This window comes from Ixodes scapularis, unplaced genomic scaffold (genome assembly GCF_016920785.2).
Source record: "Ixodes scapularis isolate PalLabHiFi unplaced genomic scaffold, ASM1692078v2 PGA_scaffold0__279_contigs__length_252992795, whole genome shotgun sequence".
In the NCBI taxonomy this organism is placed as follows: Eukaryota; Metazoa; Arthropoda; class Arachnida; order Ixodida; family Ixodidae; genus Ixodes; species Ixodes scapularis.
The window spans coordinates 100,405,460-100,431,901 of record NW_024609835.1 but is presented as its reverse complement, the minus strand read 5'-3'; the positions used below and the strand labels follow the sequence as shown (position 1 = coordinate 100,431,901).

Here is a 26,442-nt window from a genome sequence, read left to right as displayed (position 1 = left end):
TCAATAGAATGTATCTGCGTGCACTGGTGCGGTGCCAACTTCCCTCTCCCTCACATATCTGTCAAATGCCACTGGGTAAGAGACCACGGCATCTCAAGATGTTCAGGATTTGTAATTTCTCCGTAAGAATCCTTCAGAAAACTGCTTCCTGTTAACATGGGAATCCAGTTCAAAAATAAAATGTCTGTCTTTAGAAATTAGGCATTGAATCTGAACATGAGATAGAGTTTGCATAGAGGGAGCCTGGTTCGGAGGGATAAAGAAAATATTTGGAGTTAACAGCTTTAATTAGGGAGCTCAAAAAGCGGACGACACAATGCATACACCAATCGTACATCAGACGCGCTCAACGAAATGCCTTATGCCACGAAAACGCGAATGTACAGCCAAGTACCATGATCTTACACATCGATTTTACCGAAAAGTGAACTGTTGTTATATAATGCGCCGTGTGAAGTTGCCACTGAATGAACAAGATGGTGACGATCATCACTAACGTAGCCACGACTACAAAGGAAACGCTAAAGTTTGGAGTGGTGAGTGATGAGTTAAGGAGCTGCTCCATGTGTTTTCTGAAGGAATTTGTATTTCTGATTCGGCTCTAAGCTAGTTCAAGCATCATTTCTAGTTATACGAATTCGAGAAGAAGGCAAATGTCACCAAGTGGATCTACTCTGCGTCAGGGCACGGAAAAATTTATTGCGAAGGAATGTGCGGTGTTCTCAAGCATCCAACATCAATGCATAATTTAAAAAAAAGGGAAGTTGATTTTTATATTCGACATGCGCACTCTTGTTGAAAAGCCGAGCCATAAAATATTGGGATAGTGCTTTTTTGAAAAGCTGAGCCATAAAATCAAGGGGATAGTGCGTGTTTTAGTCGCCCGAGAGGAGATTTCTGTTTTCAGGAGTCGAAGACGGGTTGTGAGAAGGTTAGGGTGTCAAGGGGCATTCGGTCTCTCACGTGTGGAGGAAAGCAAAGGACCGAGGGGACAATATCGTCATATCAGATAGAGTCTGTAAAACTCCAGAGTAGCAGGACACACATGCTGGGATCATGAACCGGACAAACAAGCATGTTTCAACACAGAATTCAGATTTCACCTTTTCTGTGGGCTCTCGGCAGTGAGACGGCTGCGTTCAAGTCTTTAACAGGAAATTGGCTGAATTCTGACCTGTGCAAACCTTCACGCAAAATCGCAGCGAACTAATATCTAAAAACGTGCTTCCTTTCAATAATCTCCTGTCAAGAGTTTTGCTTTTCTGACTGTTTTTTCACTCACCTTTTCGTGTTAGAGAGATGCGCCAGTCCAGTGCTGTTCTCTTCCATGTGCTGTCTATAAAAAACGCACTTGAACAGGAACTTAGATTGAGTCCTGAGAACTCGAACGCGGACATGTTTCGTGTCGATGAAACCACAGTGCGTGCTTTGAAAGCATTCCTGCACAGTTGTACGATTATGTTGTATATCTACGAAACCGCTAAGCTTCTCAATTTACTTGTCGAAGATTCACCTGCTTTATTTTGTGCAGGACAAGTTTAACGCTATTATTTGTTAACCTCAATCAATTAAGTCTGCCATAATTTCTTCCAACCTGTGACGTCTTCAACTTGACTCTGTATAGAGTTTCGCTAAAAAATTATTTATATATATATATATATATATAGTCTTCCTGACGAAGGCCGGACTCCGGCCGAAATGCCGAAGATTAAATCGTCTGTTGTTGCTGTTTTCACTAAGGGTTCTGTTCTTCTCCTATACCCACGCCTTCGGCCCCCCGCCACCATGCCCGTTATATATATATATATATATATTAACCTTTTTGAGCTTTTTGTGTTTATTAGGCGTGCGCGAAATATCAGATAACCAGATTTGATGCGCGTTTTGTACACAGAATAAGTAATACTGCTCCTATGTTGTAGCAACGAGTCGAGCATACGTTCGTAACATCGAGCTTGGCAACTAAATGGATCTATATGTAAATAAAATTCAGCACCTTGATCGTCTAAACGAGAGTCCTCATAGTACAATCACTTATTTAGTAATAGTAAGTTTTGGGAACTTTCGTAAAGTGTGACTTACAAAAATATTTGTGTTACCTGTTATAGTTGGGTTTTACCTTCACTGTTCCCTGCAGGATTACGTTTGATTTTGCCCTTTGATACGTCCTTTTATTTGTCGAGCATTTTATGCTTGCTTTTGTTTTTGCGTTTTTAAATATAGTATTAAAACAACATCATATAAAAATATTCTATTTAATACGCATTATTCCGGTCTTATTTATGATGACGTTTGATGGTAAGTATTACTATTAGGTCATTAATTATACAGATGCAACAACATTGACCATAATAAAACCCATGCGAAAGAGCATTCAAGACGCACGTTTTACGAGATTCAAACTATAATTGCGGGCATACCAACAATATACTACACTTTTATATATATTTTATAATAAACCAGTATCATACCTTACAACTACTAAAAGTTAAGGAAATTAAAATACGAATACAAAATCCATTTTTGAGAAATCGATTCTGTATACGCAATTTTTTTAAACATTGCTTAATTAAAATGTATTCAGCAAATGTTTTCTCTTACATACAATGTTGAATTTATAATGAATAAAAATAACTACGTTTTCGTTTTTTATATTATGAAGTTTATTGAAATATTTTAAATAGGTAACGCGAAAAACATTGCCCAATGGTGCCTAAAATGATCAAAAAGGCACAGCTTGACTTTCTATATTACAATGTATAAAAAATATAGTTAGATAGCACAATGGAAACTACTTTCAAATTGCCACCAAAGAGTCCGAGTGCTATAGTTTAAGTTACAAAATAGCGAGTGGTCAAACAGGTCATCTACGATACGCTGAAGAAATGTCAGTTTTCGCCTCGACCGCTTGAAAGGCCAATACTTTGAAGACAAAAAATGCGCCAAGCTTTCCGTTTACGCTGTGTATCACTCTAAGAATGGTGGAAAAACATATATTTTTATCAAACCTAAATATTCGACCCTAAAACCGCTCCTAAGTTGAGATAAAACCACTCGGATGGAGTTAGGGAAGGGGAGGGGCATTCTGAAGCATCAAACTCTGGTGCACAACCTCCGTAGGACTGAAGATGCGGCCATGAGGACATCAGTTGACTTTGTCAAGAAAGTGGGAAAGAGAGTGAAAAACGTGACTCTCCTGAATATAAATAAAACGGACGTGAGTTATTTTCAAGAAGCAAATAGAGCCGAATGGGGATCCGTACAGGCTCAAAAAGACCTCACAAGTGTGGCGACTTGAAAACAGAGAAGTACGAGTTCGGCGAACTGCACAATCGGTAATGTGTTGTCTATGTGGCGTCTCGCAACTTAAGGAGCGCAAATACGTAATTTTGTAAACTATCTACACAAACTACACACTTTTTCGTTAAAGCCTCTGCATGAAAACACGGGGGAGTGTTATGGATAATTATGCATGTTTATGTATACGTATTTTTTAACGCGGATGCATTACCCGTTAAATAAAGTATTTTTACGATGTGGTACCAGGTAATGTGTCTGAATTTTGTCAGCCAAAATAAATCTAGAAATGCAAAAAACAAAACGCAGGCGAGCTTCTTACGCCTCAGGGTTACTACGGATGACAACTAAGTCTGATTGATGTAAGCTTATAAACAAATTAAAATATGTTCTACATAATTAAAGCAGCTCAGGTTGGGGAAAAAAAGAAAAACTTCGTGCTTTTATAACTGGAAAACATAATTGTCACACCACCCCACATATTTTCACACTTCTGTGTATCACAGAATATAGGTACGGAGGTGGCTTCCTGAATGATTTCCTGGTGTTTAGTTCCAAATTTCACTTTTCTCACGACAAACTGTGCTCCAGTATTGTTAAGATTTCCAGTGTCGCCTGTCAGAGCCTGGAACGTAAAGTCAGACTCGCCTCGCTCCCCTCATTGTACCGTCCCTCAGATTTTGCAGGAGTTTGCTATGAGCAAATATAACAGAAAAATAATCATGGCAAAGTAGTACCGAAAACGTCTGTTATTTTTTGGGCCCCCCAGGTGCATTGTGGTGAAGTCAGCTTAGTTCAACCAGTGTTTGAGTGACAGGCCTAAAATTGGTTTATTTAACTGGCTGTCTCCTAAATAAAACAAAACTATTATATCAGTATTTCTAGATCTTAAAATCTGTCAAATAAAAAATATTAAAAATTGCTTTTAAAAAAAGACGATTTTGAATATGTTAAATGTTGTCATTTACTTAATTTGCACTTGTTTCGTGTCATTATATTTAACAGTTCGCTTACTGGAGCTATTCAAATTGGAGGCAGAATTGCTCCAGACAGAAAGTTCGCTATTTTGCACGAAAATAGTTATGAAACCTAGGAATCACTATTTTATTGTTAAAAATTGTCCGCTACATACATCGCAGCGTAAAAATATATCAGTTGCTTGTTTAAAGCCAATAGCAATGAAACAACGAGTAAATTTGAAAAACAAAAACATAAAATTGAGTTTGAGCCGCATTTTATATTCTGGCATTTCGGATTTGTCTGTCTACGAAATTGTTTTGTTTTCTTGTTTTTAAGTGTAGTTTTCTTCGTTGGTGGAATAAAACTACCACATAATTCTTTTTCAGACAAGTATAAAAATTGTCCCGACCTGTTTGGTCAAATTCAAATAAAACCACTCAAACGTGTTTACTGACTATTCAGTCACCAAGCGATGGCCGGACCGGCCGTCAATACATACCCAGGTTCTCCTGCTAATTTCTGTGGTCACTGCCATGTTAGTAAATAATTTAAGGAGACAGCTCCATTCTACAAACCAGGTGCTACCTTCATATTAGCTTTTATTTACAGACCAGACGTGTAACTATTATAGCTATGAATCACGCTAGTATAAATTACAATCGGCAATGTGTGAAGAAACCTAGCGACGAGCGTATGCGCGCTGTCTCTTTTTTTTTTGTCGATGCGGTATTGAATGCGTAGTTCGTGATTTGCCAGCGTCCTCCTTCCAATACAGACAGGTGAACCCAATCCGAGCTGGGTAACTTTAACGTATATGTTTGTTCGGCGCGACACCAGCACAGTGTGACTGACGCCTCACAACCACGAGACATATTTGAACTATCCAAGCCTAGTTTCGCGAATCTGGCACGCCGTGTGAGGAAGAGAAGAAAATAATATAACGAAAACACAGTGTATGCTGCGGTTATCAGTGGTAGCTATTCCGTTCTTGGAATATGTGCTTTAGGTCATTTACTGTTAGCAGAAACGTTCGTACTTTACCCTTTTGCACAGAAAACTAGTATATCGGACAGGTTTTGCACCCATACGCGCATCTAGGCTGGGAACTCTTGAAGCAGAACAGAAACGTCCCTAGATTGAGCGGGTGTCAGATCTCTCATAAACCACAACCAGTAGCACGCACCGCACGAATATCCGACAGGGTTGTCCAGGACTGTTCTCCGTAATTTGGTTGTCTCCACGGCGAAATGAATGAGGTCGCGCAGGTCCCACCACCTCCACCTCGCAGCTCGTTTTTTTTCCGGCTTTCCGCTGACGCATTCTCGTTGATTCTTTCTACTCACGTGGAGAACATTCAAGAGTTATATAGCGGCGGCGCCCAAGGAGAGGGGGGAAGGGGGCGATAGAGCTTCTCGCCAGAGACGACATGGTTGTGCGAGGGGCGGCACGTGACTATACTCTAACTCACTACGATTGCGCGCAGTACTGTCAAAGCCATGGATGAGAAAAAGCGGAAAACCGCTTTTGTTCGAATTGTGTGCGACGCCCTAATCTACTCTAAAGTGGCGTACGGGACACATAAAATAATGTCTAGTCAAAAAGGGAGTTCTTTCTCTCTTCTCCAACTGCTTGGGTCACGCCTTTCCCCTGCACCTTGCATAAGGGCTATCACATGCCTTTTTCCTCCGTTACTTTGGTCGTCTTGAAGGCATCCTCGCGTTGCTGTTTTTCAAGTTAACAGTGAAACGAAAACAGATGGCGCCTTCATGCTCTTGGTGGAGCTACGTTTGCGAAGCGGTTGCGGATACGGTTCATGAGCAAACCAGTTCAGACACACCGAGACGTGGTTGGCGGTTTCTCGGCGATCAGGTGTGATAATTTGAGACTTACGTTTGGCAACCTTGTTTTACACTCCAAAATCCACTTTCATCTTATAAAATTAAAAGCGCTAGCAAAGACGAGGACAAAAAAGAAGGCGAACAGGACGAGCGCTTGTCCTGTTCGCCTTCCTTTTTGTCCTCGTCTTTGTTAGCGCTTTTCATTTTATAAGTCACGAACCAACTCGCCAGCTTCGCCACTTTAGTTCAGTTCACTTTCATAAACGATCCAAACAATCCAAAACGAAAAGAGATGGCGCGATCATACTCGCGGTGGAGCTACGTTTGCGAAGCGGTTGCGGATGCGGTTCACGGGCTAACCTTTGACCTTGTTTTCGGATAGAGGGCCAGTTTCCCTACCTCGTCGTTCGAGTTTATTATTTTCTGAGTTCTGAGTGGCACTGGTAGACCGTGCTGTGGGGAATGCGTTCGGTGGTAGACTGTACTGGCTTCGTTGGCGGCGGACTCTCCACTGGTCACTCACACGTCGATCGAGTATGTTTGTTTGACATTAAGCTCAAATAAGCGCCGTATGGATTATCTCTGCATCGAGAGGAACATGCACTTTATTTCGTAAGTACACTCTAAGAAAAAATGGAGGAAAAAGGCAGCAACGGCGCGTCTTCCCCCTTCTACTGACGCGCCCCCAAGCGGACACGACAAAAAGGGAGGAACGAAATGTTTTTTCTCCTTCTCCAGGAAGCCGGGAGAAAGCTTTCGCCCTCCGGACTCATCTTCTTTCGGTTCTGTTTTTCGAGCACGTCGCGCACGTTGTTTAATAAATGCTGTTGAGTTCATTGAGCTTCAACGGCAGCGAAGGCCACCTGTAATGCCGTCTTCAAGTCCAAACGTGCAAAATATTTCGGTTTTATTGACGTTTTAATCACTAACTTTATCAAAGGAGCAAACAAAGCCGCTAGAGACAGCGAAGTTCCGAAGCTGTGCCAGTAGCGCTACGTACACTGGGTAAGATGGCCGTCTCCGGATTACGGGAACCCCGCGGAACCACAATGGCACAATGATAGAATTACGCGAAACTGTGTCGACGTTTTCGACGTTATGGAAATCGCAGGAACTGCGTCCAAGACAGGCAGGTTTTGCTGCCGGCTGCCTGGGTGCCTTCCGTGCTGAGTTCGTTTCTATTTTCCGATGCCGAGTGCAACCGCGGTTCAACGTGGTTCTGTATTTGTGCGTGTCAGCAACATAGCAGCAACATCGTGATGGCAGTGTTGTTGGTTGTGAACAGAAGACTGGAATTATCGCCGATGTGACCGTGTGTGCGCGTATCAGTGGTGTAACAACAAGATGAGATGACGTAAACTGTCGGGCATTGATGCCTCTGGTCGGGCCGTGATCGCAGGGGGCGGGGTGTCGCAAGTTGACATGCCGCTTTACATTAAAACGTTTAATACCACTTGAAGGATTAGGTGCAATCGATCGACGTGCGGATAGTCATGTTGGAACGCTGGTCTGAACAGTAAGCTCCTATCGTACAGTGGCCAATGTGACTGTCGGAATTGTCTCGTCCCCGAGAGCGATTGCGCTCTGGGGAAAGGACTGAACAGTACGAAACCGTGACGGAAAGTACGTATATTTACAGTGTGCAATTTTAACATTAAAAACTAATAGTAGGTAAACTCGGAAAAAAGAAAAAGCTACCCTTTATTTTGCTGCTTAAATATACTACGGTTCCTGGAGAAACTTCCCTCCAAGTGGCGCGCTGGGATGCGTGCTAGACGTTTTCGAGCTCGCCACGGCGTAGCTCCGTACACTTAACCCCTGCCGCGATTCGCGCTTTGACTGCATTCAAGTTGATCGAAAACATATTTCTCTGCCCGTGAAGTATCACTTCCAGCTGGGTGAATATCCGCTCTACAGAGATGAACTCCAGAAGGCAATTGCAGCCGTGCGCGAACAGCACAAATAGAAAAATAAACACTACAATAGAAATACAGGCTAAAACGTGCCGTGCGGGGAAACAAGCGCATGGCTTCGAACCGCATTGGAGCGGCTTAATATATTGCCTTTCAAATAATTACGGCAGGATCGAGTGTTTACTTTTTAAAAAGAGATTCATCCCCTGAGCCATTAAAAATACTCTCAGAGGAATGACATTGCTGGGAAAAATCAACATGCTCGGAATATTTTTTATTGCTTAGGCAGTCACCTAGAAATTCCGTACGTTCAAACCGACCAGCATAAAAAACGGAAACGCAGAGCTGTCTGCCAGTGTATTGATGTTCATATGTGCCATGTATATGTATGTGCTCAATGTATGTTCCTGCTTGTAGTACGCGTGTCTCCATGTGTGTATAGTAAATCTTCCTTAAGATCCTGAACCGCAATGGTAGCCTGAGAAAATAAAACGAAATTGTAAAAAATGAATTGGGCAGTATCTAGCACCACGTCCGAGCTACTTGCAATTACGCTGCTTGACCCTGCCATCTGGTGGCAAGTGATTTAACCTTGTTTCACGCTACGCGATAAACAGCGGCTTCGAGTTTGTTCTTTTGAGAGCGGCTTTTGGTTTCGCGAATTAGTTTGCCATTCCTCCGTGATGTGCGGTTGACTAAGGAATTTTGACTCGAGAAACAGCAAAGGTAAGACGTAAAGTGCGCGAAGTAACCGGGTGTTGGTTCTCTCCGCTTAATATCCGTTTAACATCGTTTAACATCGTAATAACTGCTTTCGAAACGGAAGTTTCTGAACCTGCAGGGGGAATCTGGCTTCGGAAACAAACACAATTCGCGGAAAGTTCGTTTTACGCTTTTATTTGCTGCTCCTTTCATCCCGCACAAGAAACGTAGCGTTTTCGTTAAGCCTTATTGAGCTCGATTTGCTCGATTCAAGGCCGCCATAATGAGATGCATGCGACGGAGAAACTATTTGCTCCTCTGCTTCAGGGACGAGTTTCTCCCTTTCTAAAGAAACATAGGTTACGAGAACGTTCCTTCCCTTAAAGGGTTAATCCACCGTTTTTTTCATTGTCTCCGATTTGCTTGAAATTTTGCTAAACTAACCAACAAACATTGCTAAAATAGTATCCCAAATATTAGGTCAAAATATTGTTTTTTCGCGAAGTTATTGAATTTACAGTTTTGGTCTTCACCATGTTTTTCAAACTGAAAGTATCTACTGGCAACAACAACAAAGTGACGTCAGTGGAAGGCAGGGGTTAACTTTTTCGACTACAGAAGTTGTTCCTAACGGATTTGAAGCAGTTTCTTGGTGTCAAATGAGTGCTTTGGAAGCTCGCTCCCGTATCCGCGCTCCAGCACGGAACAAATGATTGGCATATTCTATTTTTAGACTACTTGCTCGACTGGCAAGCCTGCCTGCCACTGACGTCACGGCACTGAAAAGTGCGCGAATATTTGAATATTCGTTTTTGCACCATTTTCATTTGCCGATTTCACAATACCTATTATGAATTTCGCGATGCTAAATAGCATACCGGAAAGGCTAAAGGCCGGGGAGTCAGAAAATATAGTTAGTTGAGGTAGCTCAAAAAATCGGTGGAGTACCCCTTTAAGGAGGACTATCGATACCCTTTTTTCTAAGAGCGTATTTTCCATTCATTCCTTTTGGTAGATGTAAACGTGACAAATCGAGCTAGCGCAGGTGCTTTCACAGCCCCGCGGTAGCGTGTTGACTAATTAGGCTAACTACGTCTCTCGGAATTCGCGGTGGTGATGCATGGTGTCGAAAGCTTTCAGTAGTTCACGTGAATATGAGCGAAATATTTCAATCCATTTGCGACCAAAGAAACGCAGAAACAGTCACTTGAACCTTTGTTCTACGTCACGACGAGAAGCCGTGAGGTGGCGCCACTCCTTTTGGAGGATAATAGTTAAGTATTTGGCGCAGGGGAGCGCTGAAATTCTCTTCTTGTCGTCGCCTCTCTCTCGCGATCCCGTGTCTCTTTGTGTTCAAAAAACGCCGAATTTCGTCGGAAAGGAATATTAACAGCTACTGCCGCAAAAACATATAAAAAAAAGATGTATCTCGGTATTGGTTCACATTGGGAGTGAAATTTCACCAGCGACCTGTAGACCACTTCGAGTACCAAGTAAAAACGCAGCTACCACCAATGGCTACTCTAAGAAGCTTTCACGTGACCCCTGAGGTGCAGCGAGCTATTCCGGGAAGTTATCTTTTTCGGTCAACCCAAAATACAAAGCTGAAAAAAAAAAAACATGGCGCCAGTGCGACAGGCCGTGATACCGTGGTTTGTGCGTGCAGGTCGACGTCGCTGTATTGGAAGCCGTTGCAACGAGATAAAGAGCTTTATTTATACATATAGAGACTCTTCATGTGAATTTTGTTTTAGGAAAGGGGGGGAAAGGGCGTCATAGAAGTTTTGCAAGTTAATGAAAACTGTCCACCTGCGTTTCGATATCAGCGTTCTTTCCTCGATTTGGCCAGGGCCTAGTGAAAAAAAAAAAAAAAAAAACTTCCCTTATAAACTTGATTGCGTGTTTACCCGGTTTGTTTGCTCTGCGTGAATAAGCTTGGAAATGTCAAATTGTGTCTTCTTATTGTGAACACCTAACTTGCTTGGTCGCAAAACATTTTGTTTCCCTAGAAAAGGCAGCGAGGTGGCGTTAGACCTCCGTTGACTGCAAAATACACGCGAATCTTGTCGCTTATTGCGAAGTCGAATTTGGGGGTTTCACGTGTCAGACTAAAGGTCCGTTCACTGACCTGCCGCTCCTTACGACTGACTGCATTAAAACCTCTTAAATTTTTTTACGAAGAAAGAACACGCCTGGTCACTCTATGCAGTCACCGTGGAACTGCGTTTCACTAGAGCGACCGTTTTGCGGTATCTGCGGGGTGCGGGTACGCACTACTTATGACATATTGTCGGTCATAGCACTGAAAAAAGTTTTCAAGCCAAGAAAGAAAGAATGATACGCTAAAAAAAGGAAATATACGAGACTGTCAAGTGTGTTCTCTCGTCGGAAGATATTTAAAGAGGTTTCAATACACACGCTCCTAAAAAGTCGCAAGTGCGTGATCGGGCCTTTACAATGGGCATCTGGCACGCACCAGCAAAGGTCGGGGGTTTAATTTCAGCCACCTGGAGACTTTTAAGGTGCTACCAGAAAAAAAAAAAAGAACTGTTAAGGGGTCTTCAAACCAATACCGAAAGCGGGGAGCGTGCACTTTTAACGGATAGTGTACATGCCTCGTGCGAAACGTCAAATGGCACCGTACCAGCCACCATTGCTTCGTGCATTGTTCCAAGCCTTGTCGAAAAAAACAAATTCGATAATCTGAAATGTAGGCTACAAAAGTTATCGGCACAAGAGAACGATACGGAGCAATGGCGTCTGATATCACGTCAATGCAAGCCATGTATTCCCGACGCGTTCCCCCTCGTCCCGTTTATTTGACGGGTCGAAGCGGAAAACATCTCCCCATTTCCCTGGCCCCGGTTGTGGCCAGGAAAGTGTAGAGGAGTAGGCAAAAGCAAGGAAGAAAGAGGCAAAGAGGCGCAATATGTGTGTAGGCGTTGTAAAAGAGGGGGAGGGGGGGACGAGAGGGCCATGGAATTGTGTATGCGCACCGGGCGCTTTGGTCACTGTCTCTCGGGAAGGGGGGGAGAGTTGTGGGGAGAAAAGTGGTACGCGAAGGAGCAGGTGGATAGAGACATTCTCATTGGACGGCCATGAGTGCCATCTTTCTGACGACTGACTCGACGTCACACGCATGCCTCTCTCCCCGTTACCGAAACTTCTTCTTTTTGTAAGTTTTCACAAAATATTAAAACAAATATATATAAATTTTAAAATCGCATGCACGACGCGTGATGCGCAGGCGTAAAAGTTAAACTTCCTTCACATTCTCCAGAACGTCAAGAATGGGCCCCCAATCAGGTGGGCACATTATCGCGACGTACACCGATTTCGGTATAAAAACACTTTCTATAAAAAATTAAAAAAAGGGTTTGGAGGGGGTGTGAGTAAACATTAGCGTACCGCAGAGACATTCTGTTTTGTCACATTGCATGCAGGCCCAAGAGCATGAACCAATCAACAAGGATATTACCATGTGTTTTCTACAGGGAGCAACCTAATGCCGCGTGGTGTTAAAGCGAATTCTTTCTTAGAATTTCGTCGGAGAAAATCCCCCCAAAAAATGAGAGGACCCTAGCAGGCAAAATATTTGTGTTCCGAGGTTTCAGACGTCCTGCTCAGAAATCAGGGAACACGCCATGGTACAAAATTATTCTTCTGATCGAGCTAAGTTTCTACTAAAAACGATTTTCTTTGTAATCTGAAAAGAAAAAAATTATGAAGGCATGAATGACCATCCTTTTAACCCTACACGAAACGTCCTGTTCTGGGCCTGCATAAACATATAACGGTACACCGGTTCGGGAAAAACAATTTCAATTGTAGCACGTGATAAACGTTTGAGCGCTACAATTGACACACATTCCAGAGAGAAACGGACCGATAAAAAACGACACGCGCCTACCACTTCACACAGAAAACTACCAATTCTGCACTGTTACCGAAAATGCAAAGAAACAATACAAAATAAATTTCCTCTGGCAGTCTTGTTTGGATGACACCGCGAAGAAAAGGATAACTTTGGTCCCTAAGAAAACCGGAAACTATTTGCTTGATGAAAGCATGTGCTAATGACAGCCCTCTTTTACTAACGCGCCGAAACAAAGTGTCGCGACATACACTTTCCGATCTCGACCGTCAGGTAAACACAGCCAACATACTATGTAGGTTTTCTAAGTTTCCTCAAGCGCATGACAAAACATGACGAACTTCCCAAAATTAAGCGAGTGAAACAATATCACAAACCGTGGCGCGCGTAAAGATAAACATCTCCTACCCTCCCTTTTACCAGCCTTCTCATGCGTTTATTTAACTTGTGTCGGCCAGAAGACAATATACTTTTTGTAAGGCTCTAGTACAACACCCAAATGCTTGGGCGGCATGGACATAAAATTTATATTCTGAAAACGTCGGGTTTCGTGGCCCATGTTCCATGCAAAGGTAAAAAACACATCTGCCAGCTAACAGCCGCTCCCGTCAGCTCACAAAAGCATTTTACCTCCCGTGCAGCTTCGTCAAAACTACTCTTATCTTTACAAAATGTAACAACATCGTCTGCTTACGTACGACAGTAGCTTGACCTCTATATCACGAAGGAAAACCGCACTAATCATACTATTTTGCATTACGTTTCTACAAAACGGCTCTAAACAAATACTAAATAACAACGGTGATGAAGGGCATCCTTGTTTAACTTCTGAGTTAACAATAATACGGGTGGTTGACTTACCGGTAATTATAAGCTGTGTAGTGCTCCCGGTATATGTCATTTCATCGAAACTGATTCCAATTTCACTTACTCGCTCATGCTATAATATTTTGAAAATTACCTGATGCTGCATGAAGTTCAAGGCGTTCTTCATATCAATATTGAGCATGGCATCCTGAGCTAGGTTCTCATCGCCGAGTTCTAGTATATTCCTCGCAACGTATACATTTCTTAAAATGGACCTTCCTTTAGAACCACCTGTCTGATACTCTCCTACAATTTCACTAATGACAATTTGTAATCGGCGGACATAAACTCCCATTAGTACTTTATATTTGACATTATCAAGTGATAGTTTCCTCCAATTTCTAATACTTTAACATATTCTTCGTCCTCCTAGGGGATAAGTACTGTATGTGTATTCAGAAATGATCGTGGTAATTGCTTCGTCTCGTATGCGCCATCCATTACTGCGTGAAGGTGCCACGAGGTGACATGTTTGTATTTCTTATAAATGGCTCCATCAAGCCAATTAAAACATAAGATTTTTCTTACCACCAGTTTATTTTTTTTGTTATTTTCTTTTTTTAGCCGCGTTTATCGGCTATTCCAGCCGCTCCTTTATCTGATAGCTTAGCCGTGGCATCACCCACAACATAATCAACAAGATGTTTGTTACTGCTCTGATTTTGCACGCAGTCTGGTTGCAATAATACTTAGTAAATATTTTTTATGACTTCGGGGTGACTGCTCAGCAATCCACCAAGTTAAATATCTACAATTCGTTTCGTTTTTTTGTTTTTTTTTTTTTTCATATTTTGCTATGGTGCTTAATGCCCGTTCGGTTGGTTCATCACCAACAACGTATTAGTCAGCGCGAGCACGTATCACCGTTCCTTTAAAGCGGTACGGAAACAAAATGGCGTTAGCCATGAGCTGTCTGCCTCTTGCTTCAAAGTCGGCCAGCAAGAAGCGGATTGCGTACCGCGCTCCTGACGCCAATAGTTCCTGCGCGGCCAAGGGTACTGTAAATGCGAGCGTTGCCGCTTGGTGGCGTGAACGTGTGACAATCTGGCCTAGCGGTAGTATCCGAGGTCTGTACGCGCTATGGCCAACACATAGTTTGCTCGTAATGTCATTCGCGTCAGTGCCGGTACTTATGTGCCACGAGTGTTCGGCTCACCGTGTTTCACCGTGTTTTAGTTTCACACCGCAGAGTAGCTCGAGGGACTCAGTCAGTATAAATTACCGTCAGTACCCAGCAATGGCGACACCTGCAACCTATGTATAGTATACTATATATGATATTCACTGGGCGCCATATTTGAGCGCGCTATTCACAGCGCATAAGGGGGGAGTAAATGGACGGGGCAGGGAGAGTGGTATGGTTGGCGCACAGAGTTCTTACAATAAACGCTAGAGGTTCAGGTGGCGCTATTATGCTGTTGCGTTTTGAAGCAGACAGCAAACAGTCTAAATGTTACTCCCGGTAATGGATTCCTATAGGAAAACGCAAACGCAGTATCTGTTCGCGCTCGATTATAAGAGCAAATTTTGCTTAGTGTTGTGACATAATAAAAAGTTTAGAACGTTTTACAATCGGATGTCCAAAAATATGTGTCAGTTAGAGCGTTTTTTCTTTAGAATTCATGGCGTTGGACACTGCGCTAAAATAGCCCAAAGCTCGAAACAACATATCATACAGGGAGGCAATTCAGCTGATTTTCCACCATACAAACACATTTCCAGTAATTGTGCGTGTTCTAAAAAAAAAACGCCTGCATACGTATTCTAACCCAATCATAATTAATAAAGATGTTACATTTATGTGAAACACTCCGATTCCACGAGCATTTAAAAGGCCTTCAGACCCAAGGCCTTTAGAGCATCTTCGAAAAAGCGGCTTCAGAGTGGCACGCGCAGAGTCGGGTTCGCGAGCTAATTTGCCAACCGCCCAAAGTCCTTTCATATAAATGCTCATAGCCCAATCTGACTAAGCGCTCCACCTATGCGTGACGCCGCCATAACTGTATCTCATAAAAGGCAGACACCAGTCCACGAGACAGCTCGTGCCGCTTAGTGCTCTGCTCGCGGAGACCCTCAGCGGGGTTATCGTTCGTGCAGAGAGACTACAATTCCCACGATGCATTGCGGCCGCGGTGGCCTAATTAAACAAGCTGTGATACCTTTCTATTGAAATGCCTGTAAGCAGGATGTAATATTCTCCTAACTCACGAGCATGCAAGTAACAGAATATCAGCGTCTGAAACATGCCGCCGCTTCGACAACCCCTCACATAGTCGCCTTCTGCCGAGTAGACAAGCGGGGATGTTCATCGACGGGATAGATCAATGTCGCCAAGCGAATGGTGCAGGCCCGCGCATTCTGGAAGTGGTACCTCCGCCATATTACTTGTAGTCATGGCTTTCCGGCTTCACGGCTGTATAGGCATGTGCGCGTACATGATCGTATGCTTCATCGTTTGGGACGCCCTGACATCTGTTTGGATTCTCCCGCATGACTGTACTTGATGAAATTAAGTTGTTTGTGATACCCTGTCAGCAAGCACATAAACGCTATTCCAGTGGTCTTATCGCTTTAGAATCGCTTTGTCGTCTGCCTCCTCATCGTCTTCTTCGTCTTCGTGAACGCGTGAACACAATGTATCTGCGCGGTGGTACCACTGCGGCCACGGGAAAAACAAAGACGTCACTACTCGAACACCCCGGCTGCTCGGGCGTCTCAATAAACTTCTAAACAAGTGAACGTCTATATAGTTCAATGCAAAGAACACAAAAAATTCGACGGATCATCGACTTGGTGTAGCACCTCAAAACAGCATCAAATCTGTGGGTGAAAAACTGAGCTTTGTACTGCTCAGTCGTGCGCAAAACGTCTATTCGACATTGAAGAAAAAAAAGCTAAATCGACTCTTTCAGGGGAGAGATAGTTCTTTAACCGTCGTTGTATGCTCGTTGACAGCCTGTGCGATAGGGTACAACTACGGCGAGAAACCTGCACACAAAGAAAAAACTACGTACAGAAAGGCCATGCCTGACGCGCCGCAAAAGCTCGCATCTGTGCTGAAAGAAGCAACCATGCCAGATACCTGAAAACTGGGTGGAGATGAGTTTTTGTGTACAGTTTATATTATGTTTGTTGTTTTCTTTGCAAAAGCTTCGAACGCTAAGAGTTGCCCGATGGTGAAAGCTTTTGTTCTGCGGTCTCGATTGGTGTTAATGCAGAATGGAAGAGTAACGCTAGCCAATATCAAGTATTGGCATAATAGACCACCACAAGATAGGTGAGATTCGTTTGATGCATTTGGCGGTAAGTGTTGCTTCTAAATTGCATAATCCGATGTTTTTCACGTTTTTTGAGAAAACAAAAGAAATGAAGATTGCTTTTGAAAAAGCCGTTTTATTTAGAGTGATGCATGTTCGTAATTGCTGTTTTTTTTTTAGTGATTATCTTGATTTTTTTTAGCACAATTATGGTTGAAAAATGTCGTCGCAATTAAAGTTATAACAACCGAAATACACCAAGCAAAAAGTGCATTAAAAACCGCCTTCGCAAAGCAGTGCAGATACACCAACGGATAGACCGCTACGGAGCGAGTGTTCAGGGAGATTCCAACGTACGGAACACTTCGGACGCCCTACTATGTCTCGTGCCCTGTAATCTTACACTGTTTAACTAACGCGCTATTGGGTGCATATACATTGCGAAGCAAATCTCGAAGCAAAGTGAAAAACGCTCTTTTCTTCTGCCGCTCGGTCCGGACCTTTTTACTTTTCTTAGACTCTCTTTTCGGGGGCGGCTTTCTTAGGTAAAGACATAAGATCTGATGTATTTTTGCTTGGTGCTGTTATTGTAGAACACTGGAACACAACAGGTGAAGACACCCATTGAAATCCGTGAGTAAACACCCGATTGAAAGTCTCGTGCTAACCCGAAAATTTCGAATTACGTGCTAACCCGAAAATTTTCTGCTGACGTGTAGGAATGCGAAAGCAACCTACACTAAGCGCGTTCCTACAAGCCGAGCGCCACGCATTCCAATCGTACACGGCGCTCCGGCGGTGACATCACACTCCCCCAATGCGGAGGCGCGGCGGAACCCGCCGGCTTCATGACGGATTCCGTGACGAAGCATCCGCATTGCTGTGCTTTTTTTGTGTGTTTTAATTCTGAGGCACGTCCGCTTTGACATTGAGCGCCTCCGCAGGCTTCCGTGACAAAGCATCTGCGTTGCTTTGCTTTTCTTTGGGTTTTACTTCTGAGGCGCATGCTTGATGACGTATTGGTGTGACCATCTTTCGGGCACAACGCCGCCGCTTTTTCGCGTAAGAGGACGAGTCAGGCTTTCGCCTTAAAAGGGACGGAAGCACGTCGCTATCGTTTTACCTAGCATCTTGTGTACATGGCTCGCATTGACGTCACATCAGGCGCCATTGCTCCGGACCATGCTCCGGTGCCCGTACCTCCTGCTGCATACATTTGGCACCATCGAATTTATTTTTCTCGGCAAGCCTTGCCCAGAAGAACTAATATTATGTTGCGATTTGCATGCTGCAGAAGATACGGGCACAAGAATGGTTCGGAGCAATGGCGGCTGGTACGGTGCCTTATGACGTCACGTGAAGGCAAACGAAGTCGCGCTCCTTGAAGTGCATGCCGTACACAACGGCCCATGTTGATGGTCCATGCTTTCTTAAATCTATCTCGACGTCTTCGGGGAGTGAAAGCTGATACCGGCTGTTTTTCGGGGGTTTCATTGCGGCACTGAACTGTAGGTCAGCATGATCGCAAACCCTACGGTCGTGAGGAAACGGGCGCGTGGAAGAGAGGCGGATGTCAGATCGCGAAATGGAGTCCTTCTCCTGACGTCGCGGTACACGCCGTCCCCTCCTCTCTCCCGGCGCTGAACACATCGCATTTATCTTAGTTTCAACACACCCGTTCTGACCCCAAACAACATTGAACTTTCTTTAGAACTACCGTACGTAGACGGAGAGACCGTAATTGTACCAGCATATTTGGGAAGCCCTGGAAAATTCGAATCCTAGATGAACATGCCTGCAATTTGGAACGCAAAATTCATCCAGCAAAATCTTTTATGTCTATTTTTCTAGAGTTCGGCTCACATGTGGTGAAAAGAAAAAACCGCGACCGTGCATTTCCTATGTCGCATACCGAAGGTTCGTCGCCTGCACACTGCGTATCCACAAGCTTGCTCTCAGCTGGTCATGGTTCTTTTATTTCGTTAAAAATATTACTTATCTGGATTATCCTACCCATCGCCAGCGTCTACACTGGACTACTCAGCTTTTTTTGTGTTCAGCAAGCAACCCGGGAGCGAGCTAGCAAAGCAGTGCGCAGACGACGAACAGTCTAATATAGGACATAGCAAATGCTCCCGCCGTTTTTGCTTTATTTTTAAAATATCACCTCTTCCGAGTTAACCTTTAAAAAAATAAAGTAACGCGAAACGTCTTCCGGAACCACGTTTGGGTGCCCAATTTTAGCTACGTATGTTTGGAACTCGAATTTACCATCTAGAGTACAACGTGCTGGCGCTTATGACCGCTTCCAGTGCTTCCTCTAGCAATATCCACTCTGGACGGCGTTGACATTAGAAGGCTGACTTTACAACAACTAAATGGCTGGAGACAACTCCTCATTGACGAAGGAATTGTCTTACGCCTCAAAACGCACCAAAGCTCTGCTGGAAAGCGGCCTTGCAGAGTGTCGAGTTTTGGTTGGAATATACTTTCCCACTGAGTTCGCAAAATGAAGATGTTACACTCAGGTCGGACAGGCAGGACGCATCTTGCCTCTCTGAGGGTTATGTGAGCCACTTAGTGCGTAATTGCTTTCTTTCTACAACACGGGCGTAGTTTAGAAGCGTCCACCGACAAACAGGCCAAGACTGCTGAGATCACGATCGCTCGCTGTGTAAAAGCGCGACAACGTTAACCGCTGTGATATCGTTAAAGAAGGTCGTACACCGGATGCCATCGCATCTTCTTCAAAAGTGACGGTAGCCTCTCGCAGTAGATGAATAATAAATAGAAGATTATTGCGATGCATCTCCCCATCGACAGATCATATACATTTACTCTACATGGCCTCTAACTACAGCGCCGTGCCGCGGCATCTTTAAAACTATGACCTCCAATCGGAATGCCATCTGCGCGTTTGGGCAAGTAGAGTTTCCGATTTCGAGAAAACTTGATTTAGAGCTGCAATTTCACAACGAGAGAATGCTTCATGTGAAATATTCTTTAGTGAACATCTGATGGCAACGTATTCAGTTAAGGGAGACCCAAAACGCGAATTTGTAAGAAAAAAGGGCATGACCCTTCGTGTTCTGGTGAACCGCAACTTCGTCCTTTGCGTATATAGGATAATGATGCTTTTGCCTAATTTTTTTTTGCAGGTTCACAATATTTCAATGTTATCTCACCCAAGTCTCATTAATTATCTCTACAATTTGTTTAATCATTATAAAAGATGAGGAAAACGAAACCCTGAAATTACCAACTCTGACGGCAACTATGTCGGACTAGGGAAATAGGAGGATAGTACAGCGAAGCCGTAGACGCAGCTATTTGTGCTGGAGAAAGGCAGTGGCGCCATCTGGAGGATGCTCGGGAAAGTGGAAACGTGTAATTGACTGACCAGCCGCAGCGTTTCTGCTGCTTTCTGTTGTATACAATTTATATGTTTTGTTCGTTTCTACCTTTTCATGCTATTGCAGCGAAAAACTTAAAACACTGAAAAATGTCTATCTTATCGAAACTGCACTCGCTGAATTTGGGCGCAGTCCAAGTTGATAAGGAAACATATTTTCGTTAAAAAAAAAAATCAGAAATATTATTTTTTTATTTGATGTTCTTCAGTGGCGTCGCCAAGAATTTTTCTCGGGGGCAGATGTGGCTGGGATATCGATAACGCTGAGAGCGCGGGGGGGGGGGGGGGGGGGGGGGGGGGGCTTTTACACTGCTTTACTTGGCTGCATCCCTGATTAACCAGTGAAGCTTAGAACGCCGTTGATAAAAAAAAGTCGTCGGATCCAAAAAAAAAAAACAACACGGCACGTAGCAAGAATTGCCCGTAAATTTTCAGCCAACCGTGATCTGTTTTTTCGCTGCGTTGAGCAACCAAAATACAGGGCTTAGCTCTTAAACTTTCACGCACTGAATGAAATGGCCTTTCCAACACGGACTGCTCAGTGTCATTAAAGCGCGCGGTACACCTCGTGTCTCCGTGCATGCGGCTTCCCCAAGGCAGCCGGCGGTCGTGCGCAATCCAGGAAGAGCGGAAACCCCGTTCAGCTGCTCGCCGGGAATCCCCCCCGGGCTCGGCGTGTGTCGGTTGCTCACCGAGGCGCAGTTCCCGGACGTATCCCCAGCCGGCGACGGTGCCGTTCTTGCCGGCCGCGTAGAGCCTCTTGTCCCCCGGAGACGGCAGACAGGCCGGCACGGCGTACGAGCTCAGCGGGACCTCTGAGGCCAGCTTGACCAACCCGATGTCGTTGCTGAGCCTCTTGGGAGAACCGAACCGAGGATGCACCAGGAACCGCTCGGCCACCAGGTCCTGGGACGTGTGGCCCAGCTCCGCCTGGTACAGGTTGTACTCGCCCACGCGAATACGGAGGCTTCGTAGCGACGCCCTTCGAAAGTTTCGGGGGACGGGGACAGCGAGGACCGTCGTCATGGTGAGAAGGAGCGTGCTCAAGAACCGGCTCTGTATAGTCTGTTGCAACAAACGATCAGCAGCCTATGCTCCGCATCCGCCACGAGCATTCTACCTTTCATAACACGTCGCCACACGCGATACTAAACACGCCAAAAGGCAAGGAGCACGTGTTGAAAGCGGACCATCTATTGCTGATCTTACGTTGCAGCAGACTGTAGATGCTTCAAATTTTGATAATTATGTATTTATTTCGAAGAAGACAGATACCCAGTTACTATAGTCGCTGACATGATGAGAATTGCAGGGTGCTTTTCTTCAGTTGTCCATCCTCCAGCGCTAACTTCCAACCAACGATATTCCTTCAGCGTCTCGTGAGCTTCGAGCGGGCACGCGCAGCCAGAGCACAACGGAAGGTAGGAACGCGGTTGGGAGGCCGACCATCCAAAAGAGGAGCTCTGCCGTTTTCATCCTGTCATTCACTATAAGCCTAATGATGTTTATGCTTAAACAGTTTCGCGCTGGGCGGTCGGACCACGCAAGCCATACGAGATGATGATGGTGATGCCAAAATTCAGAATTCTACAGTTAAGACTCCATCACAACACACAAACACACACATATATATATATATATATATATATATATATATATGTGTGTGTGTGTGTGTGTGTGTGTGTGTGTGTTGTGATGGAGTCTTAACTTGAATTTTGAATTTGAATATTTGAAAAAAATTCGAATATATATATATATATATATATATATATATAGGTTTTCATAAATGCCATTGCGAGAGATACACAGCATGATGTACACTGAAAGGAGCAGCAAGAGCTTCGACCATAGACGGGACTTGTTTGGTTGACCCTTATTCGCTTCAAATTCAATCAAGGAAGCTTTGATCGATAATTTTACCAGGAAGTTGTTTAGGTATAAATAACGCTTTTATTTTGCCCAACTACTCGGTATTCACTTTAACTTTCAGTATTGATGTCCTCATAAGGTGAATGAAAAAGTAAACTTATTTGATCTTTCCATGGAATTTTCAAAGAAGTTCGACATCCAAAATGCTTTGCTCCCCCGCAAAGACTGGCATTAATGGAGCTTAAAATATTTTCTCTTAGATTATTTTAATTGTTCCGACTAAAGAAGAACTGATCAGGGCTTGAATGTACACCGATCGGCATTTCCAAGTGTAGAAGCTACTAGTTTGTTTTATATTTTTATTGTACAATTTTAGTAGGAGTGTTACGGTATTTATAAAAACAAACAGCATTTATGACGCCACAACGGTTTTTTTTTTTGTCTCGTTATGTAGTAATTTTTTGTTTTTGCTGCTGATCTATAGATTCAACACCTCGTTCTTGGCTATTGCACCTGCCAGACGTTTGCATGTAGCACTAAATGACCCAGTATGCTGCCTTCCTTTACTTAACCATCACACAACAATCTTCACTTGCGAGGTAGCATAGAGGCAAAATAAATACATTTTGTTGGATCGAAGGTAATTGCTTGCATTATTAAACATTTTATTGTCTTCTGTACTGTACGGCCTCGATTTTTTTAATTCTTTTATATGTGCAAACAACGTTGGAACATTGGTGTCTTAGGTTAATTTCCTGACCTTCAACGCACAGAGGCTTCACCAACTGATCAAAATTTATGTGTTCCGTTTTACTGAGAGTTATTTGTGTTAAGCCAATTATTTTTTTTACAATAACTTGTTTAGACGTGTTTTGTTCTAAAAAGTCATTTTGAATGTAACCAGAAAGATCACGTAGCTTCGTCTATCATCCTCAGCGTAGTGGGACATGCAACAGATTCCAGTCAGTTTGTTGTTTACCGTGCCATGACCGTGAATATTCTAAAAGTTTTAAATACAGTGCGTGATTTTGCTGTGGCAACACTAAAGCTGTAATTTCGATTTGTATTCAGTAGTAAGTTGTTAACCCAACACCATAAGTGTTGGGCTCACACTTGTTAACATAAGTGTTGGGTTAACAAGGTTCGCAGAAAAAAAAAAGAGTCTGTCAATCACTTTTTATGCATATGTTTACCTTTGCAGGCAGTGAGCAGCAGTGACAATCCAACGTTTTGCCACGATTGTCCCTCCGCACTCGTGTTGGCCGTTAATCCTCAGAGACACCTATGGTTTTATTGAAAAATATATATCAGTAAAATTTAGCTTGGAAGGAATGACATACTTCTATAACCTAATATATCACTTTAGCTGTACCGTCTTTTTGTTAGAATCAGTAGTGTATTCTGTATTTCTGTGATTTAAACTCAAATATATATATATATATATATATATATATATATATATATATATATATATATATATATATATATACCGGGTGTTTCTGTGAAGACTTTCAAAAATCCTAAAACTTAAAGCGTAAAAAAAATGAAGAAAACTTTCTTTGGGAACAAACTACCAGCCACGGCGGGCGTCAGGAATTGCCAAAAACATAGTAATTAGCCAACTAATTAATAAGATTTTGTTAATTAACTTTTTAATTAGTGGAAATAGACATATGGTTCTAATTAGAAAGTTGCTGAGCGTTATCGAAAACCACTAAATCAGTCATTTTCAGAAAGACTTTAAGCGCGTGAGAAGCGTAGTATTGTACTAAAGTTACCACTCGTGGAGCAGGTGCAAGGCTGGGGCGAGATAAGAGATGGAAAAATCGCGCGGGCGCCTTATCGCAACCGCTAGCTTTGTACCTGCTCAAAGAGCGGTAACTTTAGTGCACTACTACGCTTCTCGCGCGCTCAAAGTCTTTCTGAAAATGACTGATTTAGTGATTTTTGATAACGCTCAGCAACTTTCTAATTAGAACCATATGTCTATTTCCACTAATTAAAAAGTTAATTAACAAATTCTAATTAATTAGTTGGCTAATTACTATGTTTTTGGCAATTCCTGACGTCCGCCGTGGCTGGTAGTTTGTTCCCGAAGAAAGTTTTTTCTTTTTTTTTTGACGCTTTAATTTTTAGGATTTTTGAAAGTCTTCGCAGAAACACCCGGTATATATATATATATATATATATATATATATATATATATATTTCTAAGGGCGAGCGTTACTCGAGTACGGTATTCGCCACCTGTATTTATCATGCTCGGCTGACATTAGATAACAGAGAATTGCCGACTCCGTAAGTTAACTAACATATGCTGGTTAAACTTAATGGGAAAAAGCTTTATTTCTTGGTTTTATTGGACATGTTACAGCTGCAGTTCTGACGGCCCTTGCGATTACAAGCTAAACAAATTTCAAGTTTTCAAAATCCCAAATTTATTCGAGATTTTCATCAATCCGCTTTTGCGTTTTTGTCACTTGATTTAAAAACTGAATGCAGAAAGAACGACGGAAGTCCTGTCCATTACACAGCGTACTTCATACTTCTATGCAATATTGTAGACAATTTTTTTATTGTTTGTTTTTTTTTGGTCGTCCAGTTTTGGAATCAGGTAACACAAACGCAGAACAAAAATATATGCCGTTGGAATTTTGAAAACGACTTGATTTAGATTCACCTTTAACCGCAACTTCCGTAATCACTGCAGCGGTAACACGACCGGTCAGACCAACAACTGAAACATTCGTTAATAGGTTTTGATTGAGTACCCAACTCACCGAGGTCGTTATTCTCTCTTCTAACGTCTGCCGGGTGTGATAGATACGTATTGAATACGGTACTCGTGTAACTCTAAACCTTTTTCGTCTAGATTTCTGCCAATTTAAATCAAACACCCTGCATATTTCTTTACTTTAATATTCACAAATTTTGTAATACTTATTTGTTATGTAATGAATAAAAACACAGCCACATTATAGGCTGTTCCTCGCTTCCTGGATATTCTTCCAGAATCAATTATGGTTATTCTGGTTTACTGCAATCAGTTACGTAATTTTTTACTTCTTTAGACTGACAGCTAAGCGAGTACTCAGTAAAGTGCCTAATAGTTTCCCGGGTTTAAAAAAAATTACAATTATATCTTTTTTGCAGAACATGTTTTTCTTTTTGACGCCTAGAGCAAATTTCAACACGGTATTGTCGTAGCTAAATGGTTGAAACTAATGATAAACAAAAAGGTTCTTTCCCTACTCGTAAACTGTAAAGCAATTTTTGCTTTCAGAAAGGATGGTTTGTTCTGAAATCTAGACTGTTGTAAATATGGACACTTTTTACATGAAAACAGAAAGGCCTGGAAATAAATTTGACACTGAAAATGTACAAATGAAAATTCATATCTGGTAAGTCGTACATTTTTCATCCACACCATTTAAGAATCAGTTATATGGCAATTACTATACAATAAATTAACACCACCCCTCGAGCAGACTGCACTAAACTTATGACGCAGTTATTAGAAATTCTCACCTCGTTTCCTTCAAAAGCATTTCTACCAACCCGTTCCAGAAAAACGGCATGAACACTCACGATCCAAGGGAACTCGCCATCGTAGGCGTCATGACCTCCAACGATGCGGCCGGAGCGCACTTGCTGTTTGCCGCAAAGGCATCCTTCCCCGAGCACTGCAGCGAGACGGCAGCCGTCAAGGCGAGCAGATAGGCGCCACCTTCAAACAGTCTCTCTGCAGCGGCGTGTATTTTTATTATTTTTTTCCCGTTCTTACGGTAATCTTTAAGCCCGGCGAGGTGATGTTACGGTGAACATGTTTTTTTTGTTTTTTTCCTTTCTTTTTCGTGCTTTCCCTTGCCTCACGTGTACACGATGGGCGGGCAAGCCCATTCCCAAAACTCCCTCCGCCTCGGTTTTAGTGCTCGGCGCGATTGCTTATCCTATGCCGGGACTGTGCCACACGCTTTGCATCGCGTGGACTCGTTCAGGCTACTACTCTGCCTAAGTGAAAAAAGATGTTCGTTTCTTGTTGTCGTTTTTCTCTTAAATTCGTTTTGAGTGCAGCGTAACGGTATTTTTCTTTCTTTCTAGGGCAGGCGCAACTGGAGTAACTTTTGGGCACGGACTTTGCCAGTCGCAGTCGCTTTTCTTTAAAAAGAAACTATTTGTACGATTTTACGTTGTTTCAGATATGTATCAACCGCATTTCCAGTATAGCATAGTGCATACATTACTTTTTGCAGGTTCCGATTTGAATATTCCCAATTTACAAATTTTGTAGCAAACTAGGGGACATTGGCGTATTATGGTACATGTTCCAAGGACACAGTTGATGACAAGTTAAGAAAGTATGGCCGCGAATGAAATTTATTATGGTATAGTCCCTTTTTTTTTCTATCTACCGCCTTCGAAGAATATCTGCACTCAAAGCCGCGGGAGTCTT

The 26,442-nt window shown here is 43.0% G+C and overlaps 1 protein-coding gene across 1 annotated transcript in view; it reads right to left on the bottom strand.

Moving 5' to 3' along the window:
- The window catches only part of LOC121046024 (serine protease 33-like), a 62,026-nt gene extending 36,137 nt beyond the window's left edge, over positions 1 to 25,889 (bottom strand). Inside the window, exons 1-4 of the mRNA XM_040499633.2 lie at positions 25,858 to 25,889; positions 25,578 to 25,716; positions 23,183 to 23,271; positions 20,813 to 21,102 (exon numbers count right to left, since the gene is read on the bottom strand). Of these exons, the coding sequence (XP_040355567.2) occupies positions 20,813 to 21,102; positions 23,183 to 23,271; positions 25,578 to 25,716; positions 25,858 to 25,889 (550 nt within the window). The remainder of the gene's footprint in view (positions 1 to 20,812; positions 21,103 to 23,182; positions 23,272 to 25,577; positions 25,717 to 25,857) is intronic.
- Between the last annotated feature and the right edge of the window lie 553 nt (positions 25,890 to 26,442).